The sequence below is a fragment of the Chaetura pelagica genome, unplaced genomic scaffold (assembly GCF_000747805.2).
Source record: "Chaetura pelagica isolate M959 unplaced genomic scaffold, ChaPel_1.0 scaffold271, whole genome shotgun sequence".
Taxonomy (NCBI): Eukaryota; Metazoa; Chordata; class Aves; order Apodiformes; family Apodidae; genus Chaetura; species Chaetura pelagica.
Window position 1 is genome coordinate 642,598 of NW_009952106.1, and position 23,371 is coordinate 665,968.

The 23,371-nt window shown below is 34.2% G+C and overlaps 1 protein-coding gene across 1 annotated transcript in view; it reads right to left on the reverse strand.

The window, feature by feature from the left end:
* Positions 1-23,371, reverse strand: part of DNAH8 (dynein, axonemal, heavy chain 8) — a 125,934-nt gene that overhangs the window by 100,377 nt on the left and 2,186 nt on the right. The window contains exons 3-18 of the mRNA XM_010006149.1: positions 23,133-23,296; positions 21,962-22,138; positions 21,529-21,642; positions 18,164-18,271; positions 16,218-16,319; positions 14,493-14,639; positions 13,385-13,582; positions 12,760-12,836; positions 12,168-12,267; positions 9,904-10,023; positions 8,454-8,589; positions 7,347-7,534; positions 6,295-6,375; positions 4,149-4,265; positions 1,580-1,699; positions 746-887 (exon numbers count right to left, since the gene is read on the reverse strand). Coding sequence (XP_010004451.1) covers positions 746-887; positions 1,580-1,699; positions 4,149-4,265; positions 6,295-6,375; positions 7,347-7,534; positions 8,454-8,589; positions 9,904-10,023; positions 12,168-12,267; positions 12,760-12,836; positions 13,385-13,582; positions 14,493-14,639; positions 16,218-16,319; positions 18,164-18,271; positions 21,529-21,642; positions 21,962-22,138; positions 23,133-23,296 — 2,091 coding nt within the window. The remainder of the gene's footprint in view (positions 1-745; positions 888-1,579; positions 1,700-4,148; positions 4,266-6,294; positions 6,376-7,346; positions 7,535-8,453; positions 8,590-9,903; positions 10,024-12,167; positions 12,268-12,759; positions 12,837-13,384; positions 13,583-14,492; positions 14,640-16,217; positions 16,320-18,163; positions 18,272-21,528; positions 21,643-21,961; positions 22,139-23,132; positions 23,297-23,371) is intronic.

The window sequence follows — 23,371 nt, forward strand, 5'->3', positions numbered from 1 at the left end:
ACACAATTTCTAGTTGCATTGAACTATCTGGAGTAGCAACCCTGACTATGGCCTTATACCTGGAGGAAACTGAACCCAGAAGGACAAAAATCCTATATAAGAAAAGTAGCTCCACTATTGACTAAGCCTGAAAATATATATATTTTTTAAAACAGAGTATTTTTCTCCAACTACAAACCGTTTCTCCTATAGTGGTACAGGACCTCCTAAAAATCTTTGTAACACAGCACAGAGCAGTGGGAACCAGCCATATTGATGTGAGCCTTCTGTGTTAACAGTTGATAGTCAATTGATGGTATTAATTTAAACTGAGCAGCCAGTAAAACACTAGTATTTGAGATAGAATTCTACTGTAGCAGAGAAGTCACAAAGAGAGGGACAGTACCAAATGAGAAAAGAAGAACCAATTTTTTCACTTATGGATGGGGGGAAAGAAAGTTGTAGGTAGCAACTACGTGAAATGGAACCGTAATGTTCTTCCTCTAGAGCAAATACCTTAGCAATCTAAACAGGACACCATTTAATTCTAGAAACTCCAACAATACAGAATTACCTCTGTATTTCACAGGCTAGTGGTTTAGTTTAACAGTGGTAAATGAAGGCAGAATTGTGACACAGATGAAACTGTAAGTGGGACGGAGAAGTCTGAAGAAAATTAGCTAAAACAATTCAATTTTGATACATACTAGCTAAATGTACATAACTAGGGATAGATATTTTTATTTAAAGAATCAACATTATCTACCTGGTAACGCCTGCTCTTCTGAGGTTTCATTAGGATCTTTAATTTCATAATTACTTTTAAATATAGATACTAGTTCTTCAACAGCATCTTCAATTTCCCTGCTTTTGTGGTTCAATAACCTAGCACATTCCTCAGTGAAAGTCTGTTAAATAAAAATATAAATTAATTACCTTAATATCACTGATTATCTCATTACTGTTCCTCTTCATGGAGAGCAAAAACATTTCCCTCAATATTATATTCTTCAGACTGAGACTTTTACAATGAAACAGCAACATTTTTAAAAGAAAACTGAGAAACCAAACCCAAAACTTTATTCAAAATTTTAAAAATATTATATTATCACTAGGTTTTTAATGCTATTTTCTTAAATTAATTTTTTATTTAATGCAAAGGTACTTTTAGAAGCCAGAAGAAAACCCTGAATATTGAAGGAAGATTAATTAGCTAAGTATATTTTTAGCCTCATTTGGAATCATGAAAACTTTCAAATTCTCAAATATACTCATTAGAAAGTATTTTCTGCTTTCTCCTTTAAAAGACAGTTTGGAAAATATAGGCTGCATATGTCTAAGTATCTTCATATGAAAACTATCTAATTGTGAAGCAGTTAAAGAAATTTTTTTAAAATCTATTAAATACTAAGCTTAAGTATTGAAATACCTAAGAATGGATTTATTTTCATTTAAAATACTTCAAACAAAATATTTTAATTAAATATATATATATATTTCTACAGTGAGAAGAATACTCTTCTAGTTTATATAAATTAACAAAAGCATTGTTTCTAACATGTTCCAGAATTCAAGTTCGAAGATGTAGAGTGGCACACACCTTATTTCTGCTCAACATATCCTCTACTTCAGTAGGACCATCTACTGGTAAGGTAATTAAAAGAGTACTGGATATTTCTTTTAACATTACATTAATCCGCACTTCTCTTACAAAATTAACCTAAAAAGAGAAAATGATATTAATAATGTATATTTATCTTAAAAGAATAACATATTCTATTTTAGAGAGTTCTAAAAGGTATACAATGCTCCACAGAAAAAAACAAAAATTGTATCTCTCTACACAGTGAAAATAATGAACCTTAAACAGTAGGAAATCCTCTAAGAAAGTGAATCCTAACAGAAAGAAAAAAGCACCAACAAAAAAGACCTCAAGATGAGAGAATCAGAGAAAAAAGGAAGCACAGCAATGCCTCATGAGTTATGGTAACTTAGGGGATATTTACAATGGCTAAATACAGTCTGCTTATACCGTGAATTATCCTCTTTCTATTATTTATAAAGGAAATCTAGGTAGACAAGTACCCTACAAAAATTTTAGCCTTTTTTAACATACTCTATTACAGACAATCTGGAATATAAACAATGAAAGAATAGATGCAGGCCTGGAAATTATACAGTTAAAACTGCCACAGAAAAAAACCAAACAAACACCTGAATTGATGAGTGTATGCATTTAAATCCTGTACAGTGTGATAATCTACAAAAGATTATCAATATGCACCATTTCATTTCAGGTAGTCCTTTAAAAATGAAATTTTTGTAATTAATAAGTATCTGCTGGTTCCATGTTGGGAAACAAACACAGAAATCCTTGAGAAAGTGGAAACTTTACAGGAATTTGGTGCTTCCACCTACTTCTTCACAGATTTCTGGTTATCAGCACCGTGTTTTAAAATTCACAGTATAAGTGAAATTAATTTACAGACACTACAAGCTGAGACTACTTCCGCACGATAACATCAATGATCTATTTTTTGAATGAGGTTCTCTTGACAGCTCAAAGAGCTGCCCAGTCTTGGAAATCAGATGAATGAGTGACAATGGAAAGAATTATCTCCCTGAGATAACGTCCTGAGAACATAATGAGAAAGTGGTCCCAAGAATAAAGATAGCTTCTTTAAACTTCTTTTTCTTCTGTCCTGAAAGTTTAGATATTGATGGGACAGTAGTGAACTTTTGCTCCATAATGTTACCCACATTTGACTCCTGAAGAACCCTTGCTGTTTTAACAGCAGTTTTAGGCAGGGAGGCAATAATAGTAAGTAAGACCCCAGGTGATTCTAGATATGTAGGATACACTGCTGCTAGATTAAATAAAACAGAGTAACGAAACAAGCTATGTTAATATAAGATTATTAGATTCTTGCTCATCATGTTACCGGTCAAGTATGTAGTTGCAAGGCAAGCAGGGTGCTGCTGTAACTTGCCTGATGGTTTAGACTTCTTCTTTTACTCAGCGTAGCTTTTCACTGGGTTTTTAATTCTAAATTTCAGCATTACTACCAGTTAGTCAACTATAACGAAATAAAACTGACTCTGTCCAGTTTTTAATTTTTTACTTGAAATATTCGGCATCTGGGATATCTCATCTGGTTTGTCACAATATCATTCATGCTTCTGTTTCATATCTCTTTTCCTTATTCATTTACAATATCCCGTTCACAGCAAGCAAAAGTCTAACCAAGTTTACATATTTTTGTACCGATATGGGGGAGGGTAAGAAAGTCAGAAATTAACACAACCAACATATTTACAGAAAACATAGGTTATCTACAAAATATATGGTTATTTCAGATAGGCTGAGAGATCTGTTAATTCCTTACATAGCCCATCTTTTTTTCAGCTTTGGGTTTCTCTGGCAAACAGAGCATTTAATCAGAATCATGTTTTTCCTGCCATACAGAAAAAGAAATAGATACACCCACCAGTGACTAATAATCTCCTACCATAGGAGACACTACAATTTAGTATGTTGGTGGGAGATATCACAGCCATACAGTTCAACCATCAAGACAGAAGGATGATATGACTATTAAGGTAAAGTCTTGAGAAGAAAAATAACCAATACAAGTCCTCAAGCATGTTACTGGAACCAAAAGAATTCAGAAATTAAGAGGAAAAAAGCACAGACTTAATCAGCGTGCAGAGAACTGTGAGGGAAAATCACACTTCCTTTCATTACATTATTGAAGGCACAAAGAGCCAGTTTCACAGCATGCCTGCTACGAATACAGTTAATGCTGTAAAGTTCTCCCCTGGACAGTTGTTTACATGGAGGTATCTTGCATGAACTCCACTCATGGACAAGCAAGCAAAGAGAAGCAGATGTTCACTCTGAAAGTCAGTGTGGTAGTCACAGAATCTGAAGACAACACTGGAAATACATTCTACTGCAAGAACAAAAGTGAAGATGAAACATTCAAGGGCAATAATAGGAATGAATCCTGGAGTATGTAATTCTTCAACAGAATAATGTACTTCAATAAGCAAACAAAATTTCTATGTATTTCAGGTGGTGCAAAACATAATTACCAAAATGAAGAGCTGTGAACTGGAAATAATTTCTCTAAACTGTCATTTCATTAATATAGTGATTAAGTGTATACCTTTTTCAAAAACTCTTTAAATATATCCAGAACTTGATCAGCTTCTTGGAAGAAACTTTCCAGTGTCACAGATGACCAAGTCCATATGGTAAGTCCTTCCCTCAATACATCTTCAATCTAAGCATAAAAATGATAGATTAAAAAAGAAATATAATTTAAAACAAATGCTATTGTTGTTATTATAATCACTCATGTCACCAATGGAAGAAAGAGTTGTGTCTGTTTTGCAGGAAAGGTTACAAGTTTTGACAGAAAAAATAAATAAAAGTATGCAATACTGGGGAAAGGGAGGGTATTGCTACAGACTCTGTCCGCAATTTCAAGTGTACACGCTCAACAACAACCTTCCCCTTCCTGTTCTCCTCGATACTGTCTTTTAGTGGTTCCCACTAACTCCTAAAAGTAAAATCAACTCCATTATTAATGTTACAGTTTGTCCTTTAACATATATCTTGACAAACCTCAACAGAATAGTTACTTGCTTTTCAACCTCGGGTATCTATCTAGTGACAATTTTTATTCATCCCATTTTGAATCAGACTGATCCTCTCCAAATTTTGTCATACCCTTGATGGCAATTTAAAAAAAAATCCTCTCTTCCCTGCTATTTCCCTTACTGAATTCTTGGTAGTCCTTGGTCTGTTTCATTTGGATTTGTCACCACCAGATATCTTCAGCTTGAAGCTCTAATCAGTTAATTTCTCTATTACTGCAGTATCTACACCAAGGTTCTTCTTTCACTCCATATATTGTACCTTCAAAGCAGATGGGACTCTAAGGAAACCCTGTAATACCTCCAGGTTAGGAAAACCAACTTTTCCAGACTCTCAATTTTTACCTAGTACTCAAAAAATTCTTACTGAATTCCCAGTATACAGCTACCACAATTTTTGTCATCCCTCTCATCTTTAAAGTGAGAGAATTTTACTTTAACTTAGTTGCTAAGAAACTTTGAACTGATTTTACTAATTTAATTTTAAACAGCCACCTGTTATAGCTGTTTTTTCATCTTGACATTTGCCAAGTCACTGCTTGGACTTGAGTCACTCACTAGTGCTTCTTTTTGCTAGGTCTATACCACAGGTAAAACAAAGAATTCAGCTCAAACTGAGACACAGCCATTTGCAATTTCACCTTAATATATAACTTTTTGGAGAATATATTTAACTCCACTATGCTAGGATGGTACTGTTACTGTCAAAAATATAGCCAAAATCTAGAAACAGTTTAAGGCTCTACATGAGTTGCTGTCGAATTATGGCACCAATGTAGCCATCTTTGGCTTTGTGCTTTCCTCTCTCCTTCTTATATGCCGAAGATTTCTCTCTTCTTCAAAAAACATCATCTTCTGCTGTATGAACAATACTCATCCTTATCTTTTGCCAGTTGTTTCCAGAGGTTTATTATTCCCTCTAGGATATAACCACGTTTACAGTAGTATGACTGAAGTGAAGAGACTACCATCACTTTATCACTCTGCCTTTTATTATTTAACTCATAACAGCAAGGACAATTTTTTCCCCCCTTGCATTTCAGCACATAACAACTATGCAGTTACACAAACTTATGCAAACTCTTAAACCTTCTGATGTTATTATTTACAATAAAAAAAGGGAAGAGTTACTTAGAACAATAACATACATACACTTGCAAGTGTCTGGCAAAACAAAATGGCTTCTAGGATAGACATTCAGCATCTCAAAAAAACTGTACCTCTAGAGGAGTATATAACCTTTATATATCTCTGAAGGGACTGACTCAATTCACAAGGCAAAGACAAAGATCATGACATATAGTATTTCAGCTAAATGAAAAGCACAGGTTCCCATGAAAATTTCTAGAACTGTAGTAAGTGAACATTTACTTCCATGTCAAACACAGGGATTTGTTTAAATAGACCTACAAAGTCCATATTCTTTCTTCTACTGGGTTTACATCTCATAGGCATAAAGATCATTCTACTGTACTACACATTATTTGACCACTGCACGAGGGATGCAAAGAGCAAATTCTTGGTCTTAAAAGTTGAGTAAAATTGATTAAGTTCACAACATGGAGGCCCATCTAAATGATCTAAAATTATGAACTTTATTAAGTTATTCTAACTTCTTCTCAAGTATACTAAAGTGCATTTAGCAGTACCAACCTTTTCCATTCTTGGTGCCATTAGATTTACAAAAAAACCTGGTGTTTCTTGACGCAAATCTTCGTAACATTGGAGAAGACCCTGTTAATTATCAGAAACGGTAGTATCAAGAATATTTTAAGTTTTTTCTTTACTGATGCAAACAACCTGTGATACAACCAAATCACCAGAAAAATCATGGAAAGCAGAACAAGACTACATTTGGAAACAAGTGCAGAATTTTACACAAATCCTACATACCTATGTATATAATTTCTAGAATGTAATTACTTTGTATCATGCTACACAATGAAGAATGAATGCAGTTTTCATGCAACACATTCCTAGTCTTTATGGACAAAGCCAGATAAAATTTGATCTTTCTTTAGAGCTAAAGACACCTTAAGCTTTAGTGACTGTACCTTGCAATACCCTTAGGAAAATGGGTATCATATGCTTTAGATAATTAAAGTAATCTGTAAACTAATTTTTAAAATATCCTTTTGTCTTATGCATTACACACACACAAATCTCATCCCCATGGTACACCTCATCCCCATGATATAAGCTCCTGCGAACAATAGCAGATACTACAGCGAGTATTGGAAATCTAACTTTCTGGCAGGTAACCTGCAAAATTCTTGATGTTTGTGTGGCTCACCATATCTTCCAATCCAGAAGAATTCCAGTCTGCTTCTCAAAAACTCTGTAAAACTGTGTTTTACTCATTTTCAGAGAGTGATTACATTTTTAACAGCTCTAATTATTTCTTCATCAGAAGATATTTAACATGCCACAGGGTATAAGAAACAAATATGCTTATATTTAAGTATATATCAGACTGGGTATGAGAAATTTACATGCTTATACTTAAGTATATACCAGCCCACTCAGCAGTTTGTAGAGGTTTTTCCAATGACATCTTCTTTGACCACTTGTGCATTCCACAAATTTACCTTAAACTACCTTATATCCAGATTAAATCCTTACTTCACCATTGAAAAAAAATTATCTTTAATCAGATTTTTCTTTTTTTAAATTTTATTTTAATCATAATAATTTTTTCAGTTTACCTCTAAACGCAACTTGGTTGAACTCAGGTTATCTTCTATTTTTACTATCTTTTTTGCTTGCTCTGGTACTTCCAGCCCCAACTTGATCATACATTTCGTCTCATGAATAATCTCTGGAATTTGGGGATCAAAATTAACCAGAAACTTCCCAGTGTTTGGATGACAAATAAATACTGTGGCTTGTAATGCTGTAAAGACATGTTAATATCAGTTTCTAAGCCAAACAATTGTTTCCTTTATATAACTTACTGTGAAACACAGATTTCTAATATTACTATATAGTGATTAAATGTGTACAGTTACTTGTGAAATAGCATTTTCAGTTAAAGAAAATATACAACTGACTATCACCATATTAGCTTTCTGCCATATTTATTTTTATTTTTAGAAGCTACGTGAGGAATCTTACTTGTGTCATATTTTTTCCTAGCTCAAGTTAGAAATTATTAAATTGATTTTCTAAGGACCTGGAAACACAGCATTTATGAGATGCTCAGTATCTTACAGGAATTTGTTGACCCAGAGAACAAACACTTGCACAGAGATATTGCAAAAATCCAAAACAAAATAAAAGCTCAAACCACAAAAAAACATCCTGACTGTGGGATCACAATGTTTTATTCATATAGATCTACACTAGTTTTGAAGGCCACAGAGGGTGTACAATTTAAACGGAAAATCTACTAAAAATCCTTTTTAAAAAAAACCCACCAACTTATAGTCCCATTTAATCTTAAAATTATAAAGTTTTATTATCATACTTTTTTTTCTAGGCATAAAGTAACACTTGTCCTGAGAGAGACTGGGACAATTTCAACTGTGAAAATTATAGTGGAAAGAAAACAGGAAAGAAAACAAGAGAAATTATTAAATGGTATACAAAAAGGATTTAAGTACAAAAATGAACTGTGTGCCTTCAATTTGTTTCACTACTGCTTCCAGTCATCTCTCAGTGTACAACGATTTCTATTCTTGGATGAGCTTAATTGGATCATTATTAATTTGTGCATTCTAAGGGTAAATGAGGCTTAAAATTATCTGATTTTATCTGTGTTAACATTCAATAACCATTTCAATAAAAGCCAATTCCATATTTCTATTACTTACGATATTGCAATTGTGAAACTTCTTTCATCCATGCCTTATGATAGGCTACCTCTAATTCCACTATTACACGGACAATTCTGTTGTACAATCGAACAACTTCTTTACCTCCTGGACTTTTCAAAATATTTGACTTTTTCTATTATAAACAGAGAACATTCAACTTTAGCCCATGTCAAAAGAAAATCATACTATTTGGGTTTTCTCAATTTATCTATTGACCTTATATGATGTAAGTTAATATTACAAATTAAAAGCTGTATGAAGTATTTATGATACTAAATTTTTAACAAGGTAAGAGCCATTACTTTATTGTATTGTGATAAACACCTAGTGAAATGGATGCTTAGTTCTACTAAAAATTGAACAGTAAATAGAAACAACTTAAAAAAAATTCTCATTTTAAAATCAGTAATTTTATTTATGTCTGTTTTCTTTGGAGAAGATTTAGGTGATCATTATTCCCATTCTGAGGGAAAGAAGAAAACGAAAACGTCTCTCACATAGAAGTTAACTTGACAAAAGACCCTAGATACTTCGTAGGAGTCACTTAAACATTTCAAGAAATATTACCACCATAGCAGATGCTAGTATGGCAAGATTCTGACTATTCCACTGGCATAAGGAAATCCAGTACCACAAAATACCTAAGGGCCATCAATGTTAATGCTTATGTGTCTGGTACCAAACTTCAGCTGTATGTTTAGTGGTACAGAAAATGTAGAATTGAGAAGTTCAATAATGGAATTCCCCATTCCCAGACTAGTCAGAAATCATCTACAGTGAAACTGGTGACTAGATTCTCATTTACAGTACTGCAGCTATTGTGTGGGTCCTTATAATAAACTTGTTTTTTAGTGGTACCAGAAAATACACAAAATACAATTTCAGAATGTCAGGCAGTCCACATTTATGCCTTAAGCTACTCCCAGCAGTTGCTTGGTAAACAGACAGGATTCTCCATAGAAGAACCCTATGGTACTAGGGGAACATACAAGGTGGTTACTCTATTAAAATACATTATAAGTTTTATGTACCACCCTCACTCTTTTTCATTACAAAAGGAAGCAAAACATCACTGGCTGAAATAGTGAAACATTTCTTCGAAAGACACTAAGACAGACGTATTAACAACTCAGTCCATATTACCAGCTTAGGGTGCTAGTTTAGTGGTAAATCAAAGAAACATTTTATCTTTGATCTATGACAGTGGTTACCGCAAAACATCTTTTAAACCAGATATTCACATACAAATAAACAAGTTGCCTAGTATATGAGAAGTAGCTCCATCATAGCCAGAAACATTATGGTCACTCTACCATAAAATCCTAGCAGTTGGAAGGGACCTCGAAAGATCATCTAGTCCAAAGTAAGTCTTACCAAAGTAAGTCTTATCAAAGTAAGACAGTTCACTGTAACACAAAATATCTATTTTTTCCTCAGACCAACGTACATGGAAATAGTTGATTGGTTCATATATCCTCTTGTATAACTGCCTCGCCCACCGAATCTTTCCTGCAACAGGTGGCATGTTTCGAGCGAGAGGAGGGTCATCTTTCTGAATCTGGTAAAGCTACGATAAGAACAATATCTTTAAACACATGGATTAAAAATCTGTTGCAATGTTAAAATGTTTTTCCTCTGGTACCATAATTCCTTCCTCCTCCCAAAGAGATTAAATTTGTGTGGAGTCACACAACAGTTAATTAAGAAAAAAATGTATTGCTTCCCCAGTTTTCTACTCTTTTGAGCTGCACACATTGATACCCTTGTCGCTATAACTCCTGTCCTTGTTACCTCATGCTGTTTCTCAGCTGTGCTTACTTATGACAGCCCTGAATACACCAAAAGGCACTGTAAACCTAGGAGCCAAGTAGCCAGCATTCAAGGCTAAGTCTGACAGGTCCAGCTCTGTAATTTCTGAGCCATCTGCTGTGAAAGAAAGCTGTGTAAGGAGGTGTTGCAAGAACCCTTGTTGCCACTGAAGCCACTTTGCTTGAGATCTGCCCTTAGGCAAGGCTTAAGCTATATTGTTCACTGAGAGATTTTACCTGATTAGAAATGTTAGCATTGTTCTCCAGACATATACACCTGACTAATGGCTAACATTTGAGGAGTCAGGCATCTTGATTCCTGTGGGTCTCTTCCAACTCAGGAAAATCTACAATTCTATGTTTCACTCTTTTCTACAAACTCCTCAGTATTCCTGTAGACTCCTGGCTACACAGCCCACGCTTTTACCTGCTCACTAAATGGCTGCATTATACTCAAGAAAAATTTGGCCTACTATTAGCACATACCAAGTCTGAAACGCACAGAAGACTTCAGAACCAGTATTGTAGCGAGAGGATCTTTTTATCAGAAATAACTTGCCTAGCAAAGATGCAAAGCAACCCGATAGTATCTAATGAATAGTGAGAACTATCCACTATATTGGTGACATATTCTTCAACAGAAAGAAGAGGAATATTTGTATCCACCAAACTTTTAGCATGCCAACTCATGTTTCAGTAACACAAACAGCTGTACTGCTTAAGCAGACTCCACTCTTCGCTTAATTACTGGCACGTCTTCTTACCCCTACACTGTCTCCTGCACAGTTCCAAGAAAAGAAACCCAAGTGGCTTCATGATGAACTTAAGAGAGGAATTGTCATGGGTGGAACTCCCTCAGAAAATGTGTCTGTTCTTTTGGCCGGGGAAAAAGCAGTCAGGGGTAGGGTCAGCAATTTCTTAAGCGGGAAATGTTGCTGAAAGTATGTTCATCAAATTAAGCCAATAATTAGAGGTTCAGCAAGTGTTATATATAGTGATTAGATAGGGAAATGACACTGTAAAGAGTATTCAAAGCAGCTATGCCAGGCTATAGTTTTAAGTCACTGTCTGAAGGAATCATTTCTGGTAAGTGTAGGGTTTGTAGATACTTGGCTTCTCATGTAAACATGTATCATTCATCTGAGAAAACATAAACATCTCTAAAAAAGTATTTGCATCAGTCTGATTTTCCAGATTTACTTTATACTCACTGAAGAAAATGGCCATTACACGGGAATTATTTAAATCTTTAGATTAGCACATAAAAACAAGTGAGATTAACTGACTCTAGAATACTAATTTCTTTCTTTAGTAGAAAGGGAGTATGGATGTCTAGCTCTGATGCATATTTTTATTTTGCAAAGTCAGGTTAGATTAAATCCTCTTTAAATGTTTAAAGTCAAGTAACAAGTTAATGTCGTTTATGCTACAGTCATGATACACTGCACGTATCATGGAAAATTACATTATAAGGAATATAAATGCAGTTTACCTATATTTTATACCTATTTTATACTGTCACAGCACTAAATAATAGCCATGTATAAATGCAAATTAATGGTAAAGGCCTTATATAATAAAAAATTCTGAAAACCATATGAAACTTGTGTACACAGCCTATTAAAACCACATTTTTTTCTTTAATTGATGAAGAAATAACAAAATATTTTGGTTTAAAAGGTAAAATTGTGATGACGCAATTGCCTGCTACAGCATGTATGTCATATTGCCTACACACTTGAGTCTGTTTCCTGTAACAGGAAAGTAGAAGTATGATAAATTAAGCATTGATAGCTTGTTAGTGAAATAGGCATAATTTAAATAAATAAATAAATTGCTCTTGTTTTAAAGAGCAATTGTTTAAAACTTATTATTTAAAATTTATGGCAAAGAAATTAAATACCTTTTTAATAGCTTCAAGTTCTCCCACATAGTGTTGAAGAATACAATGAACTGTATGTGCTGTTTCTTCTTCAAGGCATGGCATTCTCAGATTTTTAAACCTGCATATAAAATGAGTACTCAAAATTGTATTTGTGAAACACATCATATTATGATTAATGGTTTTTTGTTTTTTTTGTTTTTGTTAGGTACATGGATGTTACATAAAATGAAAGAAGCACGATACTAAACAAAAAGCGTTTCTGGATCTGGGAAATTTTTTTTTGCTTTGAGCAAGTTTAAGCAAGTTGAAAAGTTCTGCTCTGGTGTTTCATTTGTTGTTGGTTTTGTTGCTGTTGTGGGTTTTTTTTAGGTTTTTCTTTTAGCATTATCCTATATATACAACATAAACTGTAATGAAATTAAGAAACAGAATATATTGATTCCCAAAGAAAAGCTAAAATACATCTTTTATGATGGTTACAAGGTTCATAACACTAATAATGAAAAATTATGGATTAGGTTCCTTTTTCTAATATTTTCTGTGTTGTCTAAATGGGCTAATCAGTAATTTGAAGTTACTTAAAAATGTTTAAAATCAAAATTACCAATACCTTTGAAGTAACTGAAGTGCCTGCTGTGAAGTCAGAATTTTCTGAAAACAGGTACGCATAAATGTCTGTATCTGTGTCTAAAAAATATGAAATTTAGTCTAGTTTTTCTAGTAATACAACAGTATTTTCATGACTAATAATTTCTTAACATATTTTCATTTGAAATTGTTACTGCCTAAAGCACAAAATAGCAACCTTGACTGATCTTTGTTCCATATAATCAATGACCAGCTGGTGTCAGCCAGCTGATCTCTTAAAATGCCAGTAAATTTTAGCAAAGAATCAAAAAATCTATTGAAAATAGTCACCACTTTATTCTGCTCAAAATCTAATCATGTGTCTCCAAGACTAATAAACCACCTCCACATAGAGCATTCTGTAAGGTCTCAATTTTTGTAATTTTGTCTGCAGAGTGATTAATCTTCAGTGAGGACTGTATGATACATTTCACAACTTCCTTCAGAAGGAGGAAGAACGTAGAAAGCCTTCCACCAGACAAAACTTTATGCCCTTTGGAAGAAGAATGTATCTTACTCACAGTCCAAAGTCTCACTGGCATTCCAACAGATACTGAGTGAATAGTGATGAGATTCTACTCAGAGTTACAGGTAGCAATATTATTTACCTCTAAACCTTCAATTTTTGCCATGAAGTTCATGAAGTCCATGTCAAATTCTGTTGTTCGTGGATCAAGGATGTCATAGTGCTTCTTTTGAACACTTTGGTAGATATTTCTGAATTTTATTGCTATAGCATCTATCCCTTCTATGGTAGACAGATTCAGTGCAGAAAAAGTTTCTACAATATTTATAATCTCTGTAATCTGAAATATAAATGTTATATTCATGTTCATAACACATTTTTTGTTACTTCTTCTATATACTACAACCTGAGTAAAATGCAACAACCTCTCTCTAACTACTGCATTCGGAAATGCATTGCTTCTGAGCTTCTAAGTCAACAACAGAGCCTGGTTACTTCCATTCTCAATATCAGTTCTCACCACAACTCAATACAAAGTAAAATATTCATTTTTCTTGATGGTAAATTATTTCCTTTCTATATTTGTTAGATTCAACAGCATACTATGGGAAAAGAGTTTAAACATGACATATACATAACGATGACACAAAGATATTTCACAGAATAAAAATACTTAACCATACAGATTAGTGTATATACTTCATGATAAGGAAAAACAGCAAAGACTCAGATTTCCTACCCTGTGATGACTGCCTCATTACCCTCTTACCCCTTGTCTCACCTTATTCTGCACCAAGGAGCACCTATTATCTATTCCATGCAAAATCTGAATACTAGCTTAAAATCCTTTCATTGGGTTAGAAAACTAAATGTTAAGACCACCCCAAGCAGCAGAATAATATGAAGAAATATTTGGCAGTAACAGCCATTATTAACGCCTTAGGACACCATTAAAAAAAGCAAAGGTGTGTTATTTTTCACATAAGTTTACGTATCCTAAAATAATGAACTGAATCTAAATCTCTCCATCCTAACAGAGATAAACTGACAAATTCAGAAGGACATTGTGAGGTAATTGCCCAAATTACTGGGATTACTTACTCTGTGTAAGTGTCTAATTTCTCTCTTTAAATAGTTACAAACTCCTTTACAGGCTGATTAAGAGCATGTACGTTGAAAAGTGTTGACCTTGCAAAATTTTATTTGGAGAAGCCCTTCTTATTGATCATAACAGCACACAATATACTCACTTTTTCCAATCTCCTACAAAAAGCATTGGATTTTCCAAAAATGTACAATTCTGATACTTCAAATCTTTTTTCTCCTAGAGTTTCCAAAATCTCTTGTCTTGTTTTATGAAAGCATTTCCTGTATTCATTAAATAGATCCATGCACTCCTACAAAGTGAAGGAAGAAATACCATACTCATTATGCTATGTTGATGGGGGAGAGACTGGAGAACTCAAACCTATGGTCATAGCAAACAGGTTAATTATCACTGAATCTAGTTTCATTCACAAGGCAGTAATGCCTGTCTGTGGTTTTTTTTCATTATGTATAGCAAATACTTGCAACATATGAACATACAACAGTATACAGTACAGTGAAAGACTTAACACTGGGAAATGAGTAACCAAAAAAGAAAGGAAAGTTTTAGTTCTTGTTAAAGGACAGTGGTTTAGAGGCCAGCAAAGAGCAAATAATGACTCCTGCTCTAAAGAAGACATCTGAATATTAAGAAAAGCTATTAGCTTAATTAAGAATGTCCAGACTGTCCTCTGGATAAGGAGAGAGCTTGACGTAACAGGGTAGTCCAGTTGCAACTCACAAAGGATTTAAAGGAAATTGGTTCTACAAATTGGCATATGCTGACAAGTCTGAGTTAGAGTGAGACTGAAGAATAATTCATCTTTCTAAGTCAATTATTTACTTAAAATACTAAGACCTTATCAGATATAAAAGATTGACTGGTGAGAAATGCAAAGTCTATGATCACTGGAATACAAAATCTTCCATCAATTCTTGAAAAACAGCAAGCAGATTTTATCACAATATACTGGCAGTCACCAGACTGTGTGAACATATAAGTATGTTCAGCTATAAATTACAGAAAATTTTAAAAGTCTGCACTGAAAGGAATGTTCAGGTCTTCAAGAACATACAGGTACTACAGATCAACATTATTAGCGACTGGGCTTATACTTCTCTCATAGAATAATGAGAGCTCATCAGCTGTAGAACACTCACAAGATGACCTCAATTAGGTAGATGAATTATTAAAATCATATCATCTTGTCAGGCTAGGAAAAACACACTCAATACATTTTCTTTTGTAACTCTGGACCTAATTTTTAAAGGAATGTGAAATCCTGAAATCCTATGACTTCTTGGGCAAGATAAGTTAGTAGCTTAGATCTGGTACAGGAGAAGGTGGAAATGAGGTCACTATTGACAACCAGGAGCCCCTCAGTTGGATGCATTTTGTCACAGCATATTGCATGGGCTTAATTTGTTCTTATGATGTCACTATCAGCTGAAGAAAATTACTCTCTTAGCACTGAACTTTCATGGTGTGCCAAGAAAGCCTGGTACTGGAAGAGCTACTGTAATGAAGTGGGGGTCTATTCAAATACCAGACTGCCCATGACAGAGCAAGATGGCATCACATCAGATACCCTCAAAAAGGAAGAATGTGGCTTATGCAGGATGACAAAATCCCTTGCTTGTACATATGGTGAAGGTGCCAATTCCAAGGTCGATGATGGGCTACCCTGATAAAGATGAGGCTGTTCTATTTCCAACAAATGCCAGTGGGCTAAGGAATGGGAAAACACTCAAAGCATCATGAAATAGAACAGTAAAGAGGTGGGAAGTACGGGAAGTACTTGATACATATTGATATGTTCGTTCTTGTGCATATCAATAGGTAATCAAATAGATGTGATACGTAAATAATAAAATACTAAAATACAAACCTTAATTTTTCCAGTGACTGTTGATGTATTCTGCTCCCAGGGAGAAGACAAGCCATCATCTGTAATATATGCTCTACATGTCCTGACCATTTGGTTTGTAATCTAGTGCAGACAAATGAAAACAAATAGATCTGAAGCTTATAAAGAAATCTTCCTGTTTCACAAAAATCTAACAGAATTCCCACATGCATGCAGTAGTGCTATCAGAGTTCAGACACATCTCACCTGTGGAAGTAATAGTGGCTTAATAATATATGTCATTTACTTTACAAACACTCTATTAAAAGTCTTAGAACACTCCCAGAGGTGTATTTAAGTCCAAGCAAGTATTTTTAAGTTCTTCAAGTTCAGCAATAACTATGCATAAACACAGAATGTCACCAACTATAACTCAAGAACAAGGAGTTATTTAACTGTAACTATTCTTCTCTTACATTGACATCTTTACACTTTGTAGTGCATGCACCCTTATTTAAAAACTTCCAATACAGAATCTTTAATCTAGCAGTCTGTATTTACCCTGGTCTCCCATGACTATGAAAAGGAGAGAAGATTCTTGTACTTCTCAAGAACAAAAATCCAAAGTTTGCAATGACAGAAAGGAGTACAGGAATGACCACAGATATGAAAAACACATCTCAGAGGACAGCTACAGTTAGATAATCTTTTTTGTCTATTAAATAATATGAACAATTCAAAACAGTTCTCCTGGCACAGAAGAGTACTGTAAGCAGTCTGAAGAATTCCTGACTAAACAAAGATTGAAAACTTCAGCTACAAAGGCAGCCTCACACTGTAATACAATTACTGGTGAAGTTGTAGATTTGACCTCCAGCATCACCTCTGGTGATGCTTAAATGGAAGCAAACAGTAAGGGGGCCCCTTAAGACATGGAACTGAAAAAGTGCTTGTGACTTGCTATTACTTAGCATAGCTTAATGTAACCAGTTTGTTAATAGCCTCTAAAGTGAAATGCTCAGTTTTTTAGGCAATTAAATAATAGACACTAGCAAGTGTTAGTACACAAACATATAAAAACCAATTATATGATCGGCAACATGAACATTGCTACATAATCTGTACATAAGATCTGATGTATGGAAAACAGTAATGGATAAATCTAGCCTCAAAAAAGCATGTATTTTATTAATTTGCTAGTTCAAATTGAATTGTAACTAAACTTCACACTAAAACCTAGAGTGTTCTAAAAAAAAAAACACAACAAAAAAAACCAAAAAAGAACCCCAAAAAAAACTTTAAAAAAAAAAAAAAAAAAAAAAGAAAAAGGAAGAAAAAGATTGGAAAAAAAGAAAGGTCCACTATGAATTACCCCTGTATGCCTACTGGAGGTTTGTGTTTCAGTTATGAAGGTTTTCTTTTTTCTAAAACCATTACAAAAAACAGCTCTTCCTGCAGTGAATACCTGGAATTCTGCAAATGACATTGGTATAATTACCTAGCTGGTCTTAATTTTCTGTTTAAGATAGCAAAGTTTATGACCTGAGATTCAACTAACTTTTCAAGTATGACTTGCTTCTGAAAACAGGAACCTTTTGTCTTTCATGCATTTTGGTGGAATAGCGTGGTCAGACTGATGGCCATCTGCTTAATTAGGTCTTCAAGAGTGATAAAAAAACCTTTGTGGATTTAGTGATTTAGAAAACAACTGAGCAGATTAATTCAGATCAGAAGACTAATCAAGAAGGTAAGAAAAAAAATTAATTTTGCTGAACCAAGAATGACAACTTCCTTGTAGAAGACAAGTCTCTAATCCAAGTTTGATTCTCTCCTGATCAACAGACGGCTCTTCCTTTCCAATGCAGACATCCACTATTTATAACCATTTTTTAACAAACATCCTGCTGATTTAAACAAAATGAGGTATTGTGGTAGTTTTTTTTCTGAAAACTCATGTATTTTTATAATATTATACTTACTATACTTACCTTTATAAACAATGATGTCATTCTTTCAGAAGTATTGTAGTATTTTGAAAATCTGTGAATCATTTTTATAGCATGTATCAAGTTTGGTATTCCATGTGTCATTGATACCTTAAAGCAGAGTTTTAAAAGAAGTTTCATTTTCCATTCTTGACAACTGTATTTATATCCCAATGACAACTTCTAAATTACATTTTTCCCTAAGTTACAGGAACCAATCTTCAAAATGCCATGGCATTTTACCAGAAGGGGTTTTTTTTTGAAAATAACAATAAAAATAAAGCTCAAAAAAGTTTTAAAATTTAATAAAAGCATGAAAGTCCTAGATTATTTGGTGATAAATCAGAATAAAATTATTAATATGAACATTTTAATATACTATTCTGATCATTAAAATGGCACTGTGATTTGAAAAGCTCAGGCTGCATTTTTTGGCAGAGAAGATTCTTCTGGCAGCTGACAGTGGTTGTCTGTGATTAATGTTTTTGTTTTCCTTCAGATACAGCTGTTAAATATACTCTACCCAATTATATTGTGATAATACTAATTACATTAAATGTGTCATTCAGACATTTCACAAAACTCATGAAATAACTTCCATAATGTTAATTTAATCAATTTAATTCACTCAATCATCATACGAAACTTCTAAATCTTTCACACATTTCATGAAATCATTGTTCATATCATTAAAATCAAACTGTGGTAATACAAGTATTCTGTAATTCAATCACTTCCAAAGTGAATAATTTAGGAAGGGAGGTCATCCAGAGGGACCTTGACAGGCTTGAGAGGTGTGGCCATGCAAACCACACGAAGTCCAGCAAGGCCAAGTGCAAGGTGCTACACCTGGGTTGGGACAATCCCAAGCACAAATACAGACTGGGTGGAGAATGGACTGAAAGCAGTCCTGAGGAAAAGGACTTGCAAATGTTGGTTGATGAGAAGCTCAACATGAGCTGCCAATGTGTGCTTGCAGATCACAAAGCCAACTGTGTCCTGGGCTCCATCAAAAGCAGTGCAGCCAACAGGTCAAGGGAGGGGATTCTTCCTTTTTCCTCTGCCCTTGGGAGACCCCAACCTGGAGTACAGGGTCCAGTTCTGGAGCCCCCAACATAAGAAGGACATGGAGCTCCTGAAGAGAGTCCAGAGGGCCACAAAGATGATTAGAGAGCTGGAGCACCTCTCCTTTGAAGACAGGCTGAGAGAGTTGGAGTTGTTCAGCCTGGAGAAGAGAAGGCTCCAGGGGAGACCTTATAGTGGCCTTCCAGTACCTGAAGGGGCTACAGGAAAGCTGGGGAGGGACTTCTTATAAGGGCTTGTAGTGATAGAATGAGGGGTAACGGTTTTAAGCTGAAAGAGGGTAGATTTAGATTAGACATTTGAAATAAATTTTTCACTGTGAAGGTGGTGAGACACTGAAACAGGTTGCTCAGGAAGTTGTGGCTGCCCCCTCCCTGAAAGTGTTCAAGGCCAGGTTGAATGGGACTCTGAGCAGCTCAGTCTAGTGGGAGGTGTCCCAGCCCATGGCACAGGGTGGTGGAACTAGATCATCTTTAAGGTCCCTTTTGACTCAAGCCTTTCTGTGATTCTATGTTCGAAAAACAGCGGAAAAAAAAAAAAGGTGGAAAGTCATAAGTCATTAACATTATCAAGGATTTATCAGAGTTACAATTCAGAACACCAAGAAAAAGTTATTTTTACTGTCACCCCTTAAGAGGGAAGTAAAAATACTAGAATTTGGGCTGCAAACTCAACGTCAACACACTAATAATGTGGACAGACATATCAGGCATTTGCATTTGGTAGAACAGTGTTGAATAAAGGCTATATGACACAAAAACAACCCTCAGTGTCCACATGTTGTTCATCACCACCAACCTCTCCCCAGACAAATGGGATCACGTGATTCTGAGTTTACTGGTTTTCTTTTTAATCCTTGCCAAAAAATAAAACTCTGAATTCTGGAATATATAGAAAATTCTCTGATTCAAAGTCCTGAGTTAAACAGTCAAAACTTTCATATAGTAACCCACTTCAGCCACATTTGTGACTAGGTATGATACTGCATACACCAATGGTCATATTTTATGTTGACCCAAATATCATATTAAATCTGCAAGTACTATATTCCTGATCCATTAATATTAAAAATAATTTCAATATCAGCTATGAAATTCAACTCAATCCAGCATGGAGCTCTTTTTAAAACGGGATATATTTAAGTTGGATGACAGTATTTTTAAGCATACCATAGAAAAATCCTACCTAAATTATCTTAATCTCTGGAACAGTGTTCCAACAGATAAAACAGAAATCTAAATTGTTCCAGATTAAACAAAGATCTACAATGAATTATTCTGTATTAGTATAATGATGACCTCTTCAATGGTTTTCCACAAATGTCAGCCTTTGTCTAAAATTAGTTTTCTCCTAATAACTCCTATGGAGCCGTTCATTATTATGTCCTGGTATCTGGCACCCTCTAGCGATACTCTGAAGAGCTGCAAAGAAACAACTTCGTATCCTAGTACACTATACTAGTTTTATCATACTTCTCTCTCCTACAATTCCATGCAGTATCAGCTTTATGTCATATATAACCAGTCTTTTTGCTTCCCCTCAGTTAAAAATTTGAAGTAGGATCCTAGGCTGCCAGAAATTTAAAAGAAATGCAACACTTCCTGACAGAGGACAAGAGGCATATAGGACCAAAACAGGGGGAACTAAAAAATAAAGCAGAACAAGCCATTTTTCCCAGGGTATTTCCTCCTTCCATCCTATTCGGTAACAATCATTAGAAACATATACCTGTTATAATATTTAATATTTACTATAACTAATAACTGATACTTCAAACGAGGGCTGACATTTGTGTATGGACAACCATTCAAATTCTGACTAGTAATTCTGCAAATAGAAGCAGTTAATATTGTTTTCAATATCAATATTCATTTGGGGCCTTGTTAGGTTTCACTATTCTCTATATAAATCTTGGTACTTTGGCTAGAACTGTGTAATTATTCATTGGCACATCAGGAATATTCAATGAAAGATGTATTTTGAGTTTCTCATACCTCATTTAGCTCATTTAAAAAAAATAATATTGGCAGCAAAAAAATACTAGGAAATAACATGCATTTATGAATATTGATAAAATAAGTATTTTAAAATACTATGTGTTATATATAATAGAGTAAGACTAACATTTAGCTTGACAGATGTTTAGGAAAAAAAGTCAGAAAAACTAGAAAAAAGTAAATTAGAAAAATCTACTTCTAAGCAAACACAAAGAATCTTTATTTTCCTCTGGGTATTCTAAGCAAATATATAAATTATGCTTGAAGAATGATGAAAGGCATACTTACAAGATCACATTTATAAAGTGGGTAGCAAACTTTTTCAATTATGCTTAAGTATTTCACATTATCTTTCGATTCATTTGCTGCATCTGTGATTCTAGCATCTAACTCTTGCCACATCTAGCAGGAAAACAGTACTGTAAGAAACTTCATACATAGTGAACCTTTTCTTTAATTTACACTGATTTGCTAGAAGTAAACTTAGTACATTAATTTTTAAAAGGCATTGTCAAAGCAGGCAATAAATGTTATTTTCATTTACAATAATTTTTGTCTGTATCTCTAAAAGTCTTTTTCTTTCTGTCAGTATATTAAGTGCACCAGCACCATACCTAAATTTTAATTCTCCTCAGACGATCTCTCTTAGATGTAATGAAACAAAGCACTGCAAGCTTTGTCTATTACAGTGAAAAACAACATAAAAAAGAAAAAAAAATACCCTTCGTAGTTTAGAACGTCCAGCATTCAGAACATTAATGACAGCTCTGCACTCTGGTCCTTTGATCTGCTCAATAATAAAATTAAATTTAGCAGACATACTTCTCCAATACTCTATTTCAGTCAGTGGACCTGAATCATCAGCTTCTTTTCTGATCTGTTTACTCTCAATCAGAACCTGCAAGGATTTAAAAAAAAAAAACAACAAATGTTTACTATAGAGAACAGACAAATCATTATAAAGAAGTGCAGAAACACTTTGAGGATACTAATTTTAAAAGGAACTAGTTTGCAGTTATTGACACATGAAAACGATCCTGATTTGCAAAGCATTTTAGGCCTGTATCACACTTAATCATATTCTTAAACTGAAAAGAAGGCAACTAATACATTATACTAATACAGTATCATTCAACAGCTGTCATAAACTGGATGAATCTCAGCATAGATCCATACTTTCTTACTCAATGATTTTATGAATTGAAATGCACCAAATACAACTTCACCTGTAAAAAACTGGAAGAACTAGTTTAAGAAAAATATTAAATATCAAAGTCATGAACATACTCGTTTGGATGTTGATAAATGTGCAATCAGTTCTTTTTACATGTCTTTTACATTTTTTATTTTCATGTGCTAAACACACTAAACATAGTATGCTCTTGTAAGTAGAGTATGTCCCAGTCTCCACAGACTCTTGTATTTTGATAAAGGGTTCTGTGCTTTATCAAGGAAGTCTGTTACCAATTTCTTGACTGAGACCTTACTATGCAAGACTTACAATAGATAAAAAATGTCCCTCTGGGCCAGGTCAAAGACCTTTTTAGAAGTAGTATTTCATACGATGACTAGCAGCAGGAACTTAACAGGTAATGTATAGAGTATACCTAACTGTATACATACAAGGTCCTTACTAGTGTTATCACTCCTGAATCCTTCCGTCCTCTCCTTCTTACTATTTGTATATTAACTGTTCAAAAACCCTTATTCTTGCTAGACTGTAAGTTCCTAGGGACTACCCACTTCACTTTTGTGTAGAAGTGAAGCCCTTGTCTTACTCAGGTGGAGATGCAGCTAAAGCCTTCAACTAACTTCAGGCAAGCCTCATAAATAATTTATATATATATATATACATATTAATGCTGGGTTGATGTGTTAAAACAACAATTTACCTGTTCAATTTGTTTATACCATATCATAAGCACTTCCTCTAGCTGGTGACACATGTCGGGATTATTAGCTGCTGCATCTATTTTCTCAGGAGTCTGGAGTTTAGAAAAATCAATGTAATCTATTTGTGTCAACGCAACAGTTCCTTCAATGCTTACTATAGCCCCTTAGAAAAAAAAAAAAATTGGAGAAAAAATTACAATACAGAAACAATAAAGACTCTAAAATTATTTTGTACCAG